The 17,546-nt window shown below is 32.9% G+C and overlaps 1 protein-coding gene across 3 annotated transcripts in view; it reads right to left on the reverse strand.

Annotated features, from left to right (window-relative positions):
* LOC118198769 (Na(+)/citrate cotransporter-like) overlaps window positions 1-17,546 on the reverse strand; it is a 77,147-nt gene that overhangs the window by 17,089 nt on the left and 42,512 nt on the right. For 2 of the 3 annotated variants that reach the window (XM_035370532.2, XM_035370529.2), the window contains exons 6-8: window positions 15,889-16,008; window positions 12,289-12,366; window positions 4,435-4,542 (exon numbers count right to left, since the gene is read on the reverse strand). In XM_035370532.2, coding sequence (XP_035226423.1) covers window positions 4,435-4,542; window positions 12,289-12,366; window positions 15,889-16,008 — 306 coding nt within the window. The remainder of the gene's footprint in view (window positions 1-4,434; window positions 4,543-12,288; window positions 12,367-15,888; window positions 16,009-17,546) is intronic. The other variant, XM_035370530.2, reaches the window with a different exon arrangement.

Genomic DNA, 17,546 nt, shown 5'->3' on the forward strand with positions numbered 1-17,546 from the left:
GCATCGGATCTCTTACTGGATGAATCAAAGATTGGAAAGCCTTAATCTACTTGTAGAAGGTTAAAAGCATCAAGGTGGCCATCTGAAAAGTGATCATCATGAATCTTGTAAAATATTTTATATTTTAATGGGGTAAGGAGTATATGATTCATAAAATTCAAATTCCTCTGCAAAAAGGACCTTATATATTTATTATTATTCGCAGGAGTGATGACCTATGAAGTTGACGATCTGTCTTCAGGTAGCTCAGCAATATTTTCCTGGTACTCACGCTTTAGAAACAACTTGAATTTATCCCTCTGGGGAGTAAAAAACTCTTCTTTATTGTTCATAAGATTCACAATATATATATCCTAACAAATCTAATATTACTTGCAGGGTTGTAGCTTCTTTATTAAAAACGTCCATTAAAACTTAATGGCTGTATCACTAATACTACAGTTGAAAAAATCATAAAACAGTCATAGCAAACCATAAAATATTCATTGTACATATTTTGTGCCTGATCTCATGAAGACTTCTAGGTGCAGAACTTCCATCCACTAAAATACGAATTTCCTGCATATCTCTACTATCATAAGAATCTATTAATAACTTCTTTCTGGAAAAGCTAAAATTTCTTACGTTTCATCATAAACATGCCTTTAACAGAGTTCTGTATTGAAACTTAAGTAAAGAACCTGAATGGCTTCCTTTGGCCCACTGCCGGACACAGCAATATCTCTTAAGATATGCTTATTATATGTCGTCCTGGCTTTCGAGGAATTCGATGGTATACTTGCCTCGCAACATACAGAAAGGTGTAGGCGGATGTAAAAGGAACATGACTGTAAAGATGTTTTGGGGAAACCTACTATTGTATTTAATTAAATTAATGGACAAAATTTAAAATTAATGGACTGATATGAATTAAATCAGAAAAAAATTATCAAGCAAAGATTGGTCATTACATTATTTATTTCGAAATAAAGCACAATGTTTTGAAGAATGAAATCTGGAGTCTTAAATCAGGAAAAGCATTCTGTTTGTTAAAGTAAGTATTTTAAATATATATGTAAGTGGGGAATATTCTTTCTACAAGTCCAATATTTTTAAATGGAGGTAAAATATTTTAATTCATTGCCAGTGTTTTCTTTATTATCTTCTTGAAATACAATAAGAGGTAATCTAACCTTTTGTAAGGACATTTTTTCAAGCATCAATCAGTCGAAAGCTACTTTAAGCTATTTTAAGAATTAAACAGAAAACTAATAGGGAAAATTGAAAAAGGGGTAATACCCTTTTATTCAGTGATAAATTTAAACTTTTAAAAATATTTCTATTTTCTAGCAGTATTTATTACAGTTTTTGTTGTTTCCAATCATTACTGATAATTTTTTCTAGTGCCCCTTATTAAATCGTCACCTAACCGCAGGGACACGCGTACTAGAATTTGGGAACCACTGGTTTAGAGGTTCGCTATAGATTTATAAAGTAATATTAAGTGTGTAAAAAATGGGATGTGGTTCAAATACTGTTCCGTTATATTCGGGAGTTCATTAGAAACCAAGTTCACTACAACGGTTTATTATTATTATAAGGAAAAACAATTTCCTTGTGCACCACAAAGTCTCACACGAGGCCTACAAAGTGTAAATAAAGGAAAACACATCAATTTTAATTAATACGAATAAATCAATCATATATTATTTCAAAATAAAATTTAAAAAATAAAATACAAATAAAAGTATTTACAGTATTTAAAATAATAGCTGACAAAGTCATTAAAAGCAAGGCAGAGAAATAAATTCATGACATTTCGGTGCCAATTCATTCCAATTAATTTGAATCTACATTTCAATGAATTTCTTACATAATTAAGAAAAGAGCAATCAAAAAGTAAGCGGAAGACACTTTGCTGAAAGCTGAGATCACAACAGCACAAACTGGAATAAGTCAGCTTAAACCGTTCAAGATAAACATTAAACTTTCCATGTCCGGACAAAAAATGCGCAACGTTAAAAGTGAGCAAGACGTCCTTATTTTTCAGTCTTTCAAAGATAGCTGGAAAGACCCTTTCTTTAATATCTTCCTTACCAAAAGTGATATAATCCATTTTTCCATTGTTCAATCATTTTAGCTTTGAATATTTTTTTAAAGTACGATTTTGGGTTATTTACACAAAGCTTGATGTATTTTCTAGTTGCATTCTTGGCAAGCCAATCTTCTCTCTCGTTTCCATACATCCCAGAGTTCCCAAGAAAAAATGTAAGAAACACTGAAAAATCCTTCTCCAGTAGATCCGACAGGGAATGCTCTCTATTAACAATAATATCGTTACATAATGAGGTATTTTTAGGAATTCCAGGGAAGAGAGGGAATCAGTGCATATTAAGTAGCTGGAAACATGTCTGTCCTGGATATGCATCCATTTAATTACAAAACTAATGAAGAGAAGTTCATAAAGCAGTACATTCATTTCTAATACGAAATTGCTGGAGCTTAATTTCAACACTATCCTCATAGATGACATAAGGAAAACCAACTCTGCCATAAGTTCTACTACCATCCGTATAGCACACAACTGCGAATGAATTTTGATCAATACCAATGCTATCTAAAATTTGTATTAGTTGTCATACAGAAGGATGAGAAAGAGCAGACAAAGGCATTAAACAATAAAAATAAAAACTGGAACAATTCGACAGGCTATCCTTGTAACCTATGCATTGCAGAATAAATATATCCAACGGGAAAAATCCGGCAAGAGCGAAAACAGCATTATAACTGATGTTCAATAACTCTTGATCACTCGCAGAAGAATTCGCCTCTGAACACGCTTTACAGCCGCATAAAATGAAGGTAACAATACTTTGTTTATAAATAATTGCCCTAAATTAGATTTGATGCCGAAACTATCACATGCAATGCTATGCAATCCACCCTGGAATCTCTCATATTTGTTAGAAATGTAGGAAATATGCTTTTCCTAGTTAAATTTGCTGCTCAGCAAGACGCCTGAATACTTAATGCCATTCCTTTATTCTTGAATTCCATCTTAAGGGTATATTATTAAAACGAGCTACTACCGATCTAAGTAGTATTTATTCTACCAATGAGCATCGTTTTAGATTTTGTTAAATTTCAACCTATAATTTGTCAGCCACTGACAAATTAAATTTAAAACATCTTGGACAAGGTAAAAAACATTATGTAACTCCTTTACCTGAATAAAACAAATCACCAGAAAAGGCGATAACTTCGCTACTGAAAAGATTAGCAAGTTTCCGCAGGAGATCGTTGATAATGATAACCACAAGCCTTGGATCGGAAAACGAACCTTGCGGACATCCATGAGTACGTCCTACATTGATGAGGTAGACGAATTCTTGGGGTGCCACTCACAGAAGGCAAGGCAATCCTACCCTTTAACAAATCAGTAACAGCATTAAACAGATTATGAGGTATTTTCATTTTCTTCAATAAATTGAGAATGGCAGGCAACCATGCATTATCAAAGGCTCCTGCAATATCAAGAGAAATTAAAATAGTATGCAAACCTCTAGTCTTGCTCCTGTGTACAATGCTGCCTAAATGTACTATAGCGAGCTTTGAATGCCATTAATTATTGAAGTTTAGAACCTCTTAGGTTTTAAATCTTTGAAAGCTCTTTCATTTTTCTTGCATTAACTGAGTGGCGTATATTTTAAAACATGCTTCCAAATAATGGGCAGAATAAATACCTATTCAAATATTTTATATTGGAATAAAAGAAATTCAATTTTAAGTTATATAATAAGGGACGACAGCGTTATTATGTGTTAACAGCAAAGTCTGATAAAAATGCATTTAAATTATGATTACTTATTAAAAACCCTTAAACGTTTTTCTTCTTATTCTTTTTTTAATCTCAATATAAAATAATTTATCGCACAGAAGATATAATGTTTAAGGGAGCCTACTGCGGTACCGAAGGGTCCGGGTTCGAATCCCGGATAAGATATGGATGTTTGTAAATGTATAGCGTCCATGCAGCATGGGGGCATTCTAAATATGCGGTGAGCCGAAAGTCCTCACGTGTGGTTTGCTGTAAGAGAAGAGGGGTGGAAGATCCCTGTACACCTTCCCGGAGGGCTCTTTCTCAAACTTTGGGTGGAAAAATAGAAGTCCAACCTCTCTTTGGAGTAGACCGTAGCAACCATTATTCCATGTAATATGGACACGACAACAACAACAAGGAATAAATTTTATATCAAAAGAGCTCGATTTCAAAAATACAATTTTGTTTAAATAGTGATAATGGTATAGACACAAACGTTTGTGCGTATACTCTAGTATAGTCATAAAACGTTATTGTTTAAATGTGTTGACAAGAAAAAGATTAAAATTGCAAATAGTTATGAAACAGACTTCTAATAAAGAGCCATGAAATTAATCCGTAAAACTTGAACTTACGTATCAGAAGCTAGATGCTCAGCCCAGCCAGTCATGAACTTCGGTTCCCTGAAAATCCACAGAAACACCAAAACGATGAAAAGGAAGAAAACAGCTCCTTCATGAAACCTGCCAAGCATAACGAAAAGTAATTATTGGCTTAACTTTTAAAACTCAGTAATTGTCTAAGTTAACCTTTTATTGTTACGCTCAAATGACTTATCTTCATGTAATACATGTTGATAATACACCAGGCAATCATAATTACAGCACCCATAGAATGCTATTCGCAGATGTGTTAACAGTTCTAAATTAAAACAAATTTCATAGGTTTACTTTGTAAGTTAAACAAAAACGGTATTCACGAAGGAAAATTAATTCTACTATTACACATTAATAAACATTTTATATCATTAAATTAAGACCTGTTTAAGCTATCATATGGATACTATGTCATTCCACTTATTATATCAGAGTTCTTAAATATCTTCATTACCTATTCGTATCATTCAGTCCACTAATCCCGAAGCTATTCAAGAAGAAAATTCTTATTGCTTCCCTTTCAGCTTGCGCTTTTCTGTTATTTTTAAGCATCTCAGAATGCAGTGCTTCAAAATGTTTATTGTTTCCAGTTCGGGTGTTGACAAAATAGAAATTATTGCTATTTAAAAAAATATTTATTTCGTGCCTTGTGCGCAGGCGATCCAATGAAATAAATATGCAATTATGTTTTGAGTAATTAAGAATTTTGTTTATTAAATGAGTATACAAGTCTCCATATGACATTTCTTACGACGAAATTATCATATTATTTTTTACCACTTGATTTTCCCATTTTGAATAACTTATTTTAGATATCAGATTTAGTGCTAAACACTTAATTTTGGAGGAACTATTCTTGTTGTAGTAATACTATATCTGCTTAAAATTATTTTAACTATTAAATCGAAATCTGAATTCCAAGTTCAGATTGCAGTTTATATTTATAACTTTTAAAATGTTAAAATACTTTTATTTAATTTTTTCAAAAAACTTTTATAGAAAACTTTTCTACGTTTCTACGGGGTAAATTAACCTTGCATTGCTTGTCCTCAATCCATAACAGAGAAATTATCCACAGAAGCTGTGTACATTGGTTAGCGAATAATCGCGTGGTACATAATTATTAACATGCAAGATAAAACTCAAAGTTAAAAATGTTCGATAAACTTTATTAGACACGACTTGTAAGTACTACAACTAAAATAAAAACAAGCTATGCGATTTCTCGTCAACTTAAGAATAATAACTGCTTACAGGTACACAAAAAATGAAACACAATTAAGCATCTGCACACTAAAGCACACTTAGTGTTGGCTTTGTTACTGTTCTTGTTATTTGTTCCTGCCAAAATAGACAGAGCAACAGTCTGAAGCCTGTACCAGTTTCAGCTCAGTCGAGGAGACGGGCCCTAAGTCTGTATGTAAGAGAGGAAGTCTTTAAGTCAGCTGGTCGTTCGGTGCTACCTGCCCGGTTGGATCATGAGTAGTAACCTGGTTCGTATATTTTATGTCTCCAGAACCGGGGCTATCAGAGTACAGACCTCAGACAGTAGTATAGTTGGCGTAGTTTTATAGAGTAACAGAATGAACAGCTCCTGCTACCCCCGTACACACATTAAGGGGTCATCTATACCAATGGTTTCAAAGGTGATGCAGACACAAGAAATGAATAGTGCATTCTGAATGACAAACATAATAAGCACATGGGTGAGAAAACTCAACCATAAGGACTCTTTCTTTCAAGTGGAACTAACTGTCCTGAGAGCGGCATCTCTGATGTTCTTATACATCAATACGGGACTCTGTATCAAGCCTGAAAGCAGTTCATGGACAATCAATGCAGAAATCACATCGTGATACATATTCCAACATTTCTGCTCTCTTTGCTTCACAACCTGAAACAGAAGTTACAGCAGATGTCTGTTCTTTATTGGAATTTTCAGCTGTGAAACAACGAATAAGGTGCCAAATTAAAAGCAACAGATACTAACATAAGCATTCTCATATAAAACTGCCAGCTACTTATATAAAATTAATGTCAAATTAAATCTTTATCTTAATCGATCTGGTTTCGCGAAGAGTGACATTTATATAGGAGTTTTTAAAAGACGCATACTTTTTCCCCCTTTTTATGTATGTGCGCTGGCGTATTCTTCCTAAACCATTTATTTATGAGTAAATGAACGGTATTGGTGACCATATTGCTATGTATTTGATTGCCGTTTTGAGAGTTGTTATGTGCGGGCAGTTAATGTTAACAAAAATAGGCCTCCAGTGTATTGCATTAAAGCCTGCACTTACCAGCCTCTCACCATCACAAGGGGAAAGGGGAGTAAACTGATTTTGTTTTTAGCGTCAGCTAAATTGCGTGTTGAGCAGGAAGGGGCAAAAGCCGATCCGCGACCAAATACAGCCTTTTTTAATTGCTTAAATCAGCCCGTTATGAAATTCTGTCAAACGGTATTTTCATCTCTTTTCTACTGTATTTTTAGGCAAACAAATGAAACCAGCAACATGAATGCGTATCTATTGTTACAGTGTATATGAGCTTAACTTATATTAACAATAAACCTAAGCTGAGAACATTAGACAAGCTAGATGACATGAGCAACCTCCGAAGTTCAATAAATTTAACAGCTGTAATTTGGAAATTAAACAATGAAATTTAATATATCTTATCAAGAAACGGAGCTAAGGAATAAATGCAATCCGTTTCTTATCAAGAAACGGAGCTAAGGAATAAATGCAATCCGTTTCTTATCAAGAAACGGAGCTAAGGAATAAATGCATTTTGCCCCTAAAATTTGTATTTAAAAATGATGCAGAAGCTCAGATTCAGTTAGAACTGACTGATTTGCAATCGCATAGTTTGTTAAAAAAAGTTTCCATCAAGCGAAATAAGTGTTTTTTATATTTCCCTGAATACGGATAAATTCAAAAATATTTCATATTATGTTACACATTATTTAGTTTTATTTGGATCGATATATTTATCTGAAAGAACATTTTCGTTAATGAAATACACGAAAAACAAGTTTCGGTCCGAAATTACTAATCAAAATTTATATTCGGTAAAATTGCTACAAGTGAGTTAGAACATAATTTGATTAAAATAATCGCAAAAGAGCCTTCGAGATATCGTATATGTATTAACAACTGTTTTCAAAACGCAGTGTTTGTAATAAAAGTTAAAATGCGAATAAAACTATTAATTTATGAACCTTAAGTGCCCAGTGTTTTTGTTTCCTGGTTTAGCAACAAAAAATTATTTACGAATTGGTTGTTGGTCTGGAAGAACGAACTGATTTCATTCATATTGAAATATTTTTTAGACATTTTCTTTTCAGGTGTGCACAGAACTTACAAATTTTGCTTTAGCCACAGCCTCTTACTATATATATAAAATGTGATAATTGGTGTTTAATGAATCATGGATGCCTTTTCTTTCGTCCTAGTCCTTGAAATTTACACATACGTTTTATTTTCCATTAGTTGATCTGCTTGCAAGGCCGTCGTGATGCTATGTTCAGCCGTGAAACTTATTTAAAATTAAAATAATGAAATGAAATGCATAAACGGTATTTTAAATTGTAATGCTTTAAATTTCTTCCGTGAAAAGGTGTTCTCCTCATCGCGTCCTGGCAAGCAATAGGGATACAGCTAAAGATCGCCATCCAAGCACCATTACACCTTCCGACGGCTTTAATCGCATAATATACTATAAAAAACCTTTTCGGCCCGCAGTTAGAAATACTTGCCCACCCTGTGCGAGAGAGTTGCTGCGTCAGCAAGATACTTTTAGTCAATGTCAGTACTTCCAATAACACAAAATGAGCAAATTTTCCAAATAATAACACTATGTTTTATCTCTAATTAAATACCATAAAATACCTTTAAATACCATAAATTACCATCCAGCTTCTTAGAGTACTGCATCAAGTTCTTCTATAATGGTATATCTTTAGCGTAAAAGCTTCAGAATTAATTCCCTCTGTGTATAATTTACAATAGTGCATAATCTGTGTATCTGAATCTATAGTTTTGTACAGCAAACCTGCATAACTGTTTGGACATTGCAATCGCAACATGCATCCATATATATAGTGTAGTTTTAATTAAATGTACACTATTTAGATCTACGTAGAACCTTTCCTGATAGGCCTACTTCGTTGAAATACGGTATATACGTTTATGGACCATGGGGTAAAGAAAATTGCAATAAAAGTACTAATTTAAATTTCGACCACAAAGAAAGAAGGGGGACGCATGAAGAACAAAAACACACATTGTAAACATAAAACTTCAATTAATCATAACACTTTTTTCAGTGTGCATTCCATTTGCGTTAACGACACACTCAAAGCGCATTATATCGCGTTCAAAAGTAGTGCGAAGGGTTTCTCGATCAATTGCAACAACATGAGGTGTTATGCTTGCTTTCAGTTCAGGCATAGGCCGTATGTTTCCTCCATAGACACGATCTTTCAGGAATCTCCACAGCCAGTCATAGAGATTCAAATCCATGAGAATCCAGAGAATGAGGAGACCAGAGAGTCGAAAAACTTCTCGAAATTGCCGCATCATCTTCAAGGTGGGCCCGAAAGTAACTTCATTGACTTTACCCGGTGGACCAGCTTCCTGTCGATGGCAAAAAGAGAGAAGTAAAAGCCAGTACAAAAAACAGTTATATACCATTTCAGGCTTTCTCCGTATGGAGTACTTTCAGAAACCGTCTAATTTCAGCCTTTTTAATGAGGAATAGGTAACAGAAGTTATCTATTCCTTATTAAAAGGAAAATAGGATGCTAATATATCCCATTTCAACCTTTCCGTTTAATGAAAGCCGAACCCGAAAATGTGATCAGATATGATGTAACAGTGAAATGTATGTGAAACTATGTTATAATGAAATTTTGTCCTCTAGACTTCATGTTTAGTCAATGCCTAGATGGAGTATTAAGCGTAGCGATATCACAGCTAAAATAATTTGAGATTTCTACCCTTTGAATGAAAACGAAAGGTGAGAACATTTGAGGAATATACTAGCAATAAATCTAACTTAAAAGTGCAGGGCTCGAACGACTGACCTTCAAAGACACTCATGAAAATCGTATGTAATGTATCATATTTCTTTATAAAATAGATTCATTTTTTTTATTGACAAATTTTTTAAAAATGTGTGTTTCATACTAAACGAGACTGTTGAGCCATGTATAGGGAAATAATTTTTTTAAGACCACTCGCCAAAACGGTTGCTATTCAAATTGAAGACGATGTCCTTTTTTTTACGGATGAAATAAATATTTTCAGTCCTCCTTAAAAAATTCTTTTTTTTCGATTTTTCTTGTTTCTCGTTCAATTTTTTTTGAAATATTTAAAACATGAAAATTTCTGCTTCTAAAGAAAGTAGTAATAGGGTTTTCTCGCTGACAGATATTCAATAACCGAGAAGCAGATCAGAATTAATGTGAAGTAAATAAGCCAGTTTGGCATGCACAGCTCAAGGCTATTTCGTACTTTTTTTTTTTTTTTTTTCAAAATGTGTGTTCGCAATATTCAAAATGGCGGAAAAAGTAAACTTTAATTTTTTAGCCTATTTTTTTTTAAAGAAGGAATTCTTTATTTACAAATAATACTGAAATGCCACAGATCTTGATGCCATCTCCAAAAAGCCTGAAGCGGGACATCATACAAGAGACGAGCGACTTTCAAGGCAATATTGCAGGAGAAAAAAAAAGTTTACATTTTAGCTTAAGTATGCCGCTTGCCATACAATTTGCATAAATGGTCTGAAGGAGTTTCGTGATAAAACAAGGAACACTGTAAAAACGTTAACCTAATGTTAACTGTTAATGAAGCTTGAGGTACTAAACAAAGGTCTAAAGTTTCCCAGATTGAAATTTTTGTTGAAAGGAAAGACATTTACTTTTTACAAAATCTATTCATTCGACTGTTTTGAGAAAACAAGAAACAGTATCTTAGAATCGGTTCCTTTATATGTTTCTTCGTTATACGCAATCAAAATCAGTCTTACAACATATATTAATAATACGAGAACTGAATTTTTTAAGTACGAATTCTAATTTTCCTCAGGGTTTTGCTCATTCTGGGAATTTTTTGCTGTTGGTCATCCCTTTTCAATTTTTCCCTGTTGGTTTTTAGTGGTAGTCATCTTGTCCTTAAAATTAAACTTTAAATTAAAAAAATAGAAAGGGGGAAAATGTTGATATCGAACTACAATGAAATGGCAGCATTTAAATTTCAAATTGAAACTGATATCTATTTCAAAATAAAGTAGAAGTGATATATAGGAAGTGAGGACATTGTTAATTCTTTTTCAAGTTTACATTTTGATTTTAATAAAAAATATTGAAGCAATTTGAATCACTTTTAATGTATTTGTTTAAATCTGCCTGCAATTTCCTTACAACCTTTTGATAGGGGTGTTTAGCTGTATTAGCGTAATGTAATGGTTTCGATTAAGGTTAGAATCCAGAATAAAATATGAAGGATCGTACCTATGTAATGATTTTTGCAATTAGGGTACTTAAAATCTTTGATATGAAAACATTTCGAAAGGTTTGTGGTACATAAAATGAGTATGAAACCCTTAGATTCTGTCTTGTAGTTTCATCCCGATCAAAATTGGGATGAAGCTAGAGAGTTGTTTGCTCATCATTGTGTTGACATAGACGATTGCATGGCATCCTTGTATTACTTTATATCGTTAATAATATTATCTACATTTTACTTCAAATTTTAAGAAACTTTAAGCAATGAACACTAAGCGTATAAGGTTTTCATTCAATCAAATAATTATCTCGTTATTTTTGTTGTTCTATACTTCTATTTTTCGTCAATTTCTATCAGAATGAAAAATAGTTTAAAGTATAAATAAGTGTAAAGTTTTAAAGTTTATCGCAGAGCAACAGGCAGATTAAGCTTACTGTTCCCTCAGACTTATAAATCTGTTGTTTTCACTAGCTTGCCACCAAAGATTCTCTTGCTTGAATCTCAACGTTAAGGTTTAAAAAACAGCTTTAGGGTTTAGAAAGCCAAGCAATGATTAGAGAAAGGCAAGCAATGATTTGAGTCAAACTAGGCTTAAATTGTGAATGCATCCAATTTAGTTTGAAATCTGTGTTCAGGTGTTTGTTTTTCTACACACGATATAGTAAAACTGTTAATTTGAAATAGTATAGTCACCGGGTTGACTTGTTAATATACTATATTTTACTTTGACTTGACTGTGGTTGTGATGCTTCTGATTAGGAAGTCAGACGTCTGAAATAAATGAAAATTCGTCTTTTAGTTTGCTTAGTTAGTATTTTAAGTTTAATAGCCTAACCGTAAAAGCGACATTGCTTTGAATAAATGTGATCGGAAATAAATTTCATTGCTCTGGTATTCCACTTTCACAGTATTTTTGATCAGATAATTTTTTTTTAACAAACAGTGTACAGCGACAGACATTAAAATTTTAAGATTCAGTTTTTTCAGAGATTTCCTTTATCTGAAGAGAAAGTTTTTTTCTCACCGAATAGGTCGCAGCGAAAGAGAAAATTTCGAACATCAGTAGGTAGAGACCGTTAGGGTTTGGAGCTGGAAACATGAGAAATTAATTGTTATCTCTCCAGAATTCAAACTACGAATCTTTCACTGGTTAGCTGGTGGTGCTAACCACTTAAATAATGAAACCATGCACGGTGAATGCGATAATTGCTTGGAAGTGTATAGAAGGAAATGAGTATTTATAACAAAAGATAAGAGATCTCGTTTCCTTTTAAATCGTTTTTACCGCTTTGCTGAGAAATTCCGTCCTGCGTAAACTTACGTAATAGCTCCAAGTTCATTGTATCTAGAGGTAATAACTTTCCGTATCCGTTGGCGATCGTCTTCACTTTGCTTCCACCTGTAAATATGAAAAAAAAAAAAAAAACCGCCCGTTTGAACTTTTGAAACAAAAGTAAAACTAATTTCAAAAAGAAAAAATTAAGCAAAAGGTTTATAATATATCAAATTTTAAAATATGAAAAAGTCTGATTATTCTATTTTAATACCTTATTTCATGAATAATGGATGTTAAAAGATATATAGTTTATTTAAAAACGCGGAAGATGGAGGGAGAGGGGATAGAGGACCGAAAGTTATTCATCAGACTTGCTATTTGAAGTTAGATGTATCTTTCATATAAAACGATATCATAAATTTCTTTAAGGTTGAGAATTATTATCTTGCTCACTTTCTAGATAATATTTCGTATATGACATAATAAATTTACTTAAATATCATGAATAAAGGTAGGAGTTTAATACATAAAGCACAGCAAGTAAATTTATGGTTTGTAATTAAGGATAACAATATATTAGGGCAAACAGCGGCCGAACGGTAAAAGCCGCTGGATACGGGAAGGTTGGTCTGAAATTGAAATTCGAGTCGAATTCGACTGCATGGACGTTTCGTGGTTTTCCCCTTGTGCAACATGGATGCAGCATGGCTCTGGCTTTTCAAGCCCATTGTGCCTGATCATGTCATGAATTGTAAAATCTTTTAATAATTTAAAATGTTACTTATTACAAAATTTGACAAAGACACTTTCGTGACGATATTATAAATATTTGTTTGATTCAGGCTTCAAAATATTTTTAAAAAAATGTTTGATTTGAGAACCGTTCAAGACCTTCAAGAAATTCATCTTTATTAGATGCATCAGATGAGGAAGATGAGGATATCAAAAATGAAGACTTTGATGGCGAAAGCTATATTGATTCCGAAGATGGCGTAGAGGAACGTGAAGAGGGATCAGAGACAGAACAATAGGAAAGCGAAGAAGACTACACTGAAGAAAATACTGGCTTTTATTTGGGACAAAGTTAGACCACAACACTCCAGTAATTTTGGTTTCAGTAGTGATGGTAATGTTTTGGGTCCTACGTTTCAAGAAATAACAAAAATGTCCTTCTTGTATCATCATTGCATGATGACCGATCTATTGATCTTTCTACTGCAAAAAACAGAAACCAGAAATAATCAGTTTCTACAATGAAACCAAATTAGGAGTAGATATTGTAGATAAAATGTGCGGTTCATATAACATGTCTCACAATGTAAAACGGTGGCCCATTGGTAATCTTTTTACAGTGTTAAACACTTCAATTAATTCTCACATCATACATGTAGGTAATGGATAAACAGCTCTTAAAAGGAGATTGTTCATAAAAGAACTGCCTAATAAACTTGTGCTTGGACAACTTGCTCAGCGAAGTCTGAAGTCTATTAGGATGCCACTACACCTACAACAAAAATTAAAGAGATACGCTCCCAACCAAGCACATCAAACTCAAAATTACTATGAGCCACAGATATCTCCAAAAAGATGCAAATGTGAAACATGCTATTTGGAGACTCGTGAGAAAACTTTAAGCTAACATCAGTCCAAAAAGTGTCACACAGCGCAACCTGCCTGTCATATGCTGTTTTCCTGTGTCAGCCGTGCTATAAGACAGAAGTAGAAGCACAAATATCTCTTAATAAATCAGATGAATGCTAGATTATACTTATATTCTAGTTTTAATTAAATTTAAATCTATAATTAGTCTTGTACAATAACTTTATAAAGTTATTTTGCAAAATTTTTTTAATATAAATAGTTTCCTTTTAAGACCACAAAAATTGTTTCATTCTCCCTTAAGTATTTTTATAACTTGTGGTAGTTTAATAACAATGGATGGAGTTTGATTTTTTAATAAAAAAAACTTTTTACGTATAAAAAAGTTTAGTACATCAAGAAGTGCCTCTCAGGCGCAATGCGCCCTGCGCCCGAACGTGTTCCGAAACATATTGCACCCGACGCAGTGTTAACCTTTTCAGCAACACAACACCAAGGGTTAACTGAAAGTCATACAAATATTATAATATGTCATTGTAAATTTTACTGTGTATTTTTGAAAGTCATCTAAAGTAGGAAAATCGTCAAATTTATTCTTCTGTAAACGGAGAAATCCAGAATATCAACTTATATCAACCAGAATATCGTTTTAACCACGCAGTTTCATTCGTTGCATCAAAGAGAGAGTGTTGCTTCTTATTATTATAAATTTATTTCGTTAAGCTTAGTAAATATATGTACTAAATTAGCAACACTCTTTAATCAAATAAGATTTGCTAAAAATTTCAAGAAATTTTATCCAGGTAGTTTGATGAAAAGAAAAGGAATAACTCACTACGCAGTATAATGTCGACGATGTTTTCCTCTGGGTAGCCTTCTTACTTCAGCGTACAATAAAAGTGCAGTATGGGGGCTAACCATTTCATTGGTTAACCATTCATTTCAACCATTCAAATATTATGGACTGCAGGAGTCAAGATTTTACGAAGTTGATTATTTTTACATCTGTAGCCCAAATACTTCTTAAATATATAAATTATCATTACTGTTATTATTACTATCGTAATTATTATCCGTCTGCTGAAAAAATAGTGAATTTTTTGTTGTACTTGTAGCTATTTCAAAATGAGCAACAGAGTTCTCTTCACCTTGCTCACCACTGCTTGTGCATTATCTGTTATAGTATGTGTACATTGATACCCTTGTTCTCCAAGTTTATCAAGTTTGGTTTTATAAATATAACTATTAATGCAATTAAATATATCTTCTCTTTCTTGGTGGTAATGGCAAAAAAGTAAACCAACATCTTAATTGCTAAGCACGCTGTTTTAAACCACATTGTTTTATATTTAATCTTTTAACTTTATTCAACAGATGTTTTAAATTGAGTTAAATACATTCAATTAGACAAAGTTTATAATTAGACAATGTTTTATAATTCTCTTAACTACAAAACAAATAACATATCTCTTTTATAATTTTTCCAAGAACCCTTAGTGATAGTTTGTGGAAGATTAGTGCTCCCCTGAACACAGTTTGAGATACACTGCATTAGACTGCTTAAATTAATTGAGTGAATTTTCCCGCAAAACGTGAATGAAATATTTGGTTGTTTTAATCAAATATTAAGATGTTTAAATGCAGTAAGAAAGTAGATTATTAAAAATGTAAAGCTGATGAAATGTATCATTAAAATTATATAATTTTATTTCAGTAGTAAATTTTATTCCATGTAGACATTATTTTTTTTTTCTTAGTGTGCGGGTTAATACACTGACAGATAGAAAGGAAGGGTGCTTGTAAAATAAAGCCATGCTTATATGTAACTTACTAAGTATTGCAATTTTTAGAATATAACTAGTTTAGACCAGTTTTATGAAATAATTTTAGGGTAATGGATATTTTTAGAACTCAAAAGAAGGTTAATAAAGGAAAGAGAAATTTTAGGATAGCAATAATTTAGACTAACAATCATTTGTTGCTTTTTTGATGACGTATAGTTTTCAGATAATCACAGTCATAAGAAACAGGATATTATTTACAAACCAGCATGGCACGTAAAGTAGTTGCAGAATTGTCCAACCAATAAAAACACATATTATCATGCCCGGCACGTTGTACAGCATCCAGCTGGCATAAGTGATCTCAGAACTCTCAGGATGTGTTCTGAAAATTGAGTAAAAATTTCAGTAATGTTTTTAGCGATAGGAATCAATGTAATAAATGATAAAAGCAAATAAAGACACTTAGTTTCATCTTTAAACGGCAGAACGGTTACCAAATATAATCTTGCAAAATGTTTGGTATAAAAAAAGATAACAGAATATGTGAAAAAAATAGAAGATAATTACAAGAGTAAACTCTAGGAAAAAAAATAATCATAGAAAATTTTTTAATCGTATCTTTATTGGATTTTTATTTGTTTAAATGCATTTTTTATTTAAATGCATATTGTAGTTTTAAGAATAAAACTTACAAAGTAAAAACTTAAATTACACTCAATAAGAAAAAGTATACCTAGCTATATAAGGTTCACCACCTAAAAAAAAGCAGACTTCCCAAAACTTTGGCTGAAGTAGACAGAAATCATGAAAACGCCACCAAACCTCTTTACAGCGAGAAACTGCAGAAGAAACTGAAGCCCCCCCCCTCCCGCAGAAGCAAGAGAAGCTTTGGACTGGCTTAACGACCGGAAAGTTAATAGTTTCCTTAAAACTATTATTTCGCAAATAGAAAAGATAAGATCGGCAAAGACGACAGCAGAAAAATTATCAGCAGGTTTCCAAGCTGCGATGACGCTAATGAAGATTGCAGAATCAGATGATTAAGTTGCTGATCGAGGAACTTGGTAATGGGACTTCGAATGACTACCTTGCCCCTACCACGACGGCCTACTAATGCAAAGACCTTCCAACGTTTAACATCTCACATAGATCGTATGCTCTGCATACTTGTATTTTTCGCCTTCGGGTGGGGACATGTAAATTTACATGTCCTTATTTTACTCACAACCGCGAACTGCCGTTCTTGATACGGCAACTTAGATCGATCAGGTTTAAACTTTTAGAAGTTGATGCCTGTAACGAAAGTAAAGCATAAGCGTAAGGGGAAAAAAAACTTTCCTGTTTAGAGCTATAGGCATGTTGGCCTGCTAAGAACGATCATTCCTCGTGTATAATGCGTTAGAGCATTTTCCTGTAAAAAATTCTGAAATTATGGGACTAAATATATCCAAGCCCCATATTCTCAAGATATGCAACTGTTAAGGTTTTCATCTTAATAAAATTCATTGTTAAAACTTGAGTTTGAAGTTCTTTCCAACCCCTTGTCACAACCTAATATTTGCGTAGCGGCTTTGGACACTACACCACAATATAAAGAACTAAACACTTATCGATCTTACGCTGATTTATTTTCAGTTCACTACTTGATGTTGAAAATGGCCCATTCATCATGAGATACGATTTGTTCAACTTATCGAATTGCTAATTTGCGTATGAAATGTATAGCTTCAGTAATAACATTATTTAGTTCTGAATTTTTTTTTTTTTTTTTTTTTTTTTACATGTGGTCAAAAATCTAAGAAGCAAGAATTTAAGGTCAAGCCGAATATTTTTTTGTTCTGACGAAAAGGTACCTACGTCATATCACCCTCGAAATCCATGGAAATTTATTCAGAACCTACGCCAAGCTTTTTTCTATTA

This window comes from Stegodyphus dumicola, chromosome 3 (genome assembly GCF_044657685.1).
Source record: "Stegodyphus dumicola isolate Sdum_Otavi_A_Nest chromosome 3, ASM4465768v1".
Taxonomy (NCBI): Eukaryota; Metazoa; Arthropoda; class Arachnida; order Araneae; family Eresidae; genus Stegodyphus; species Stegodyphus dumicola.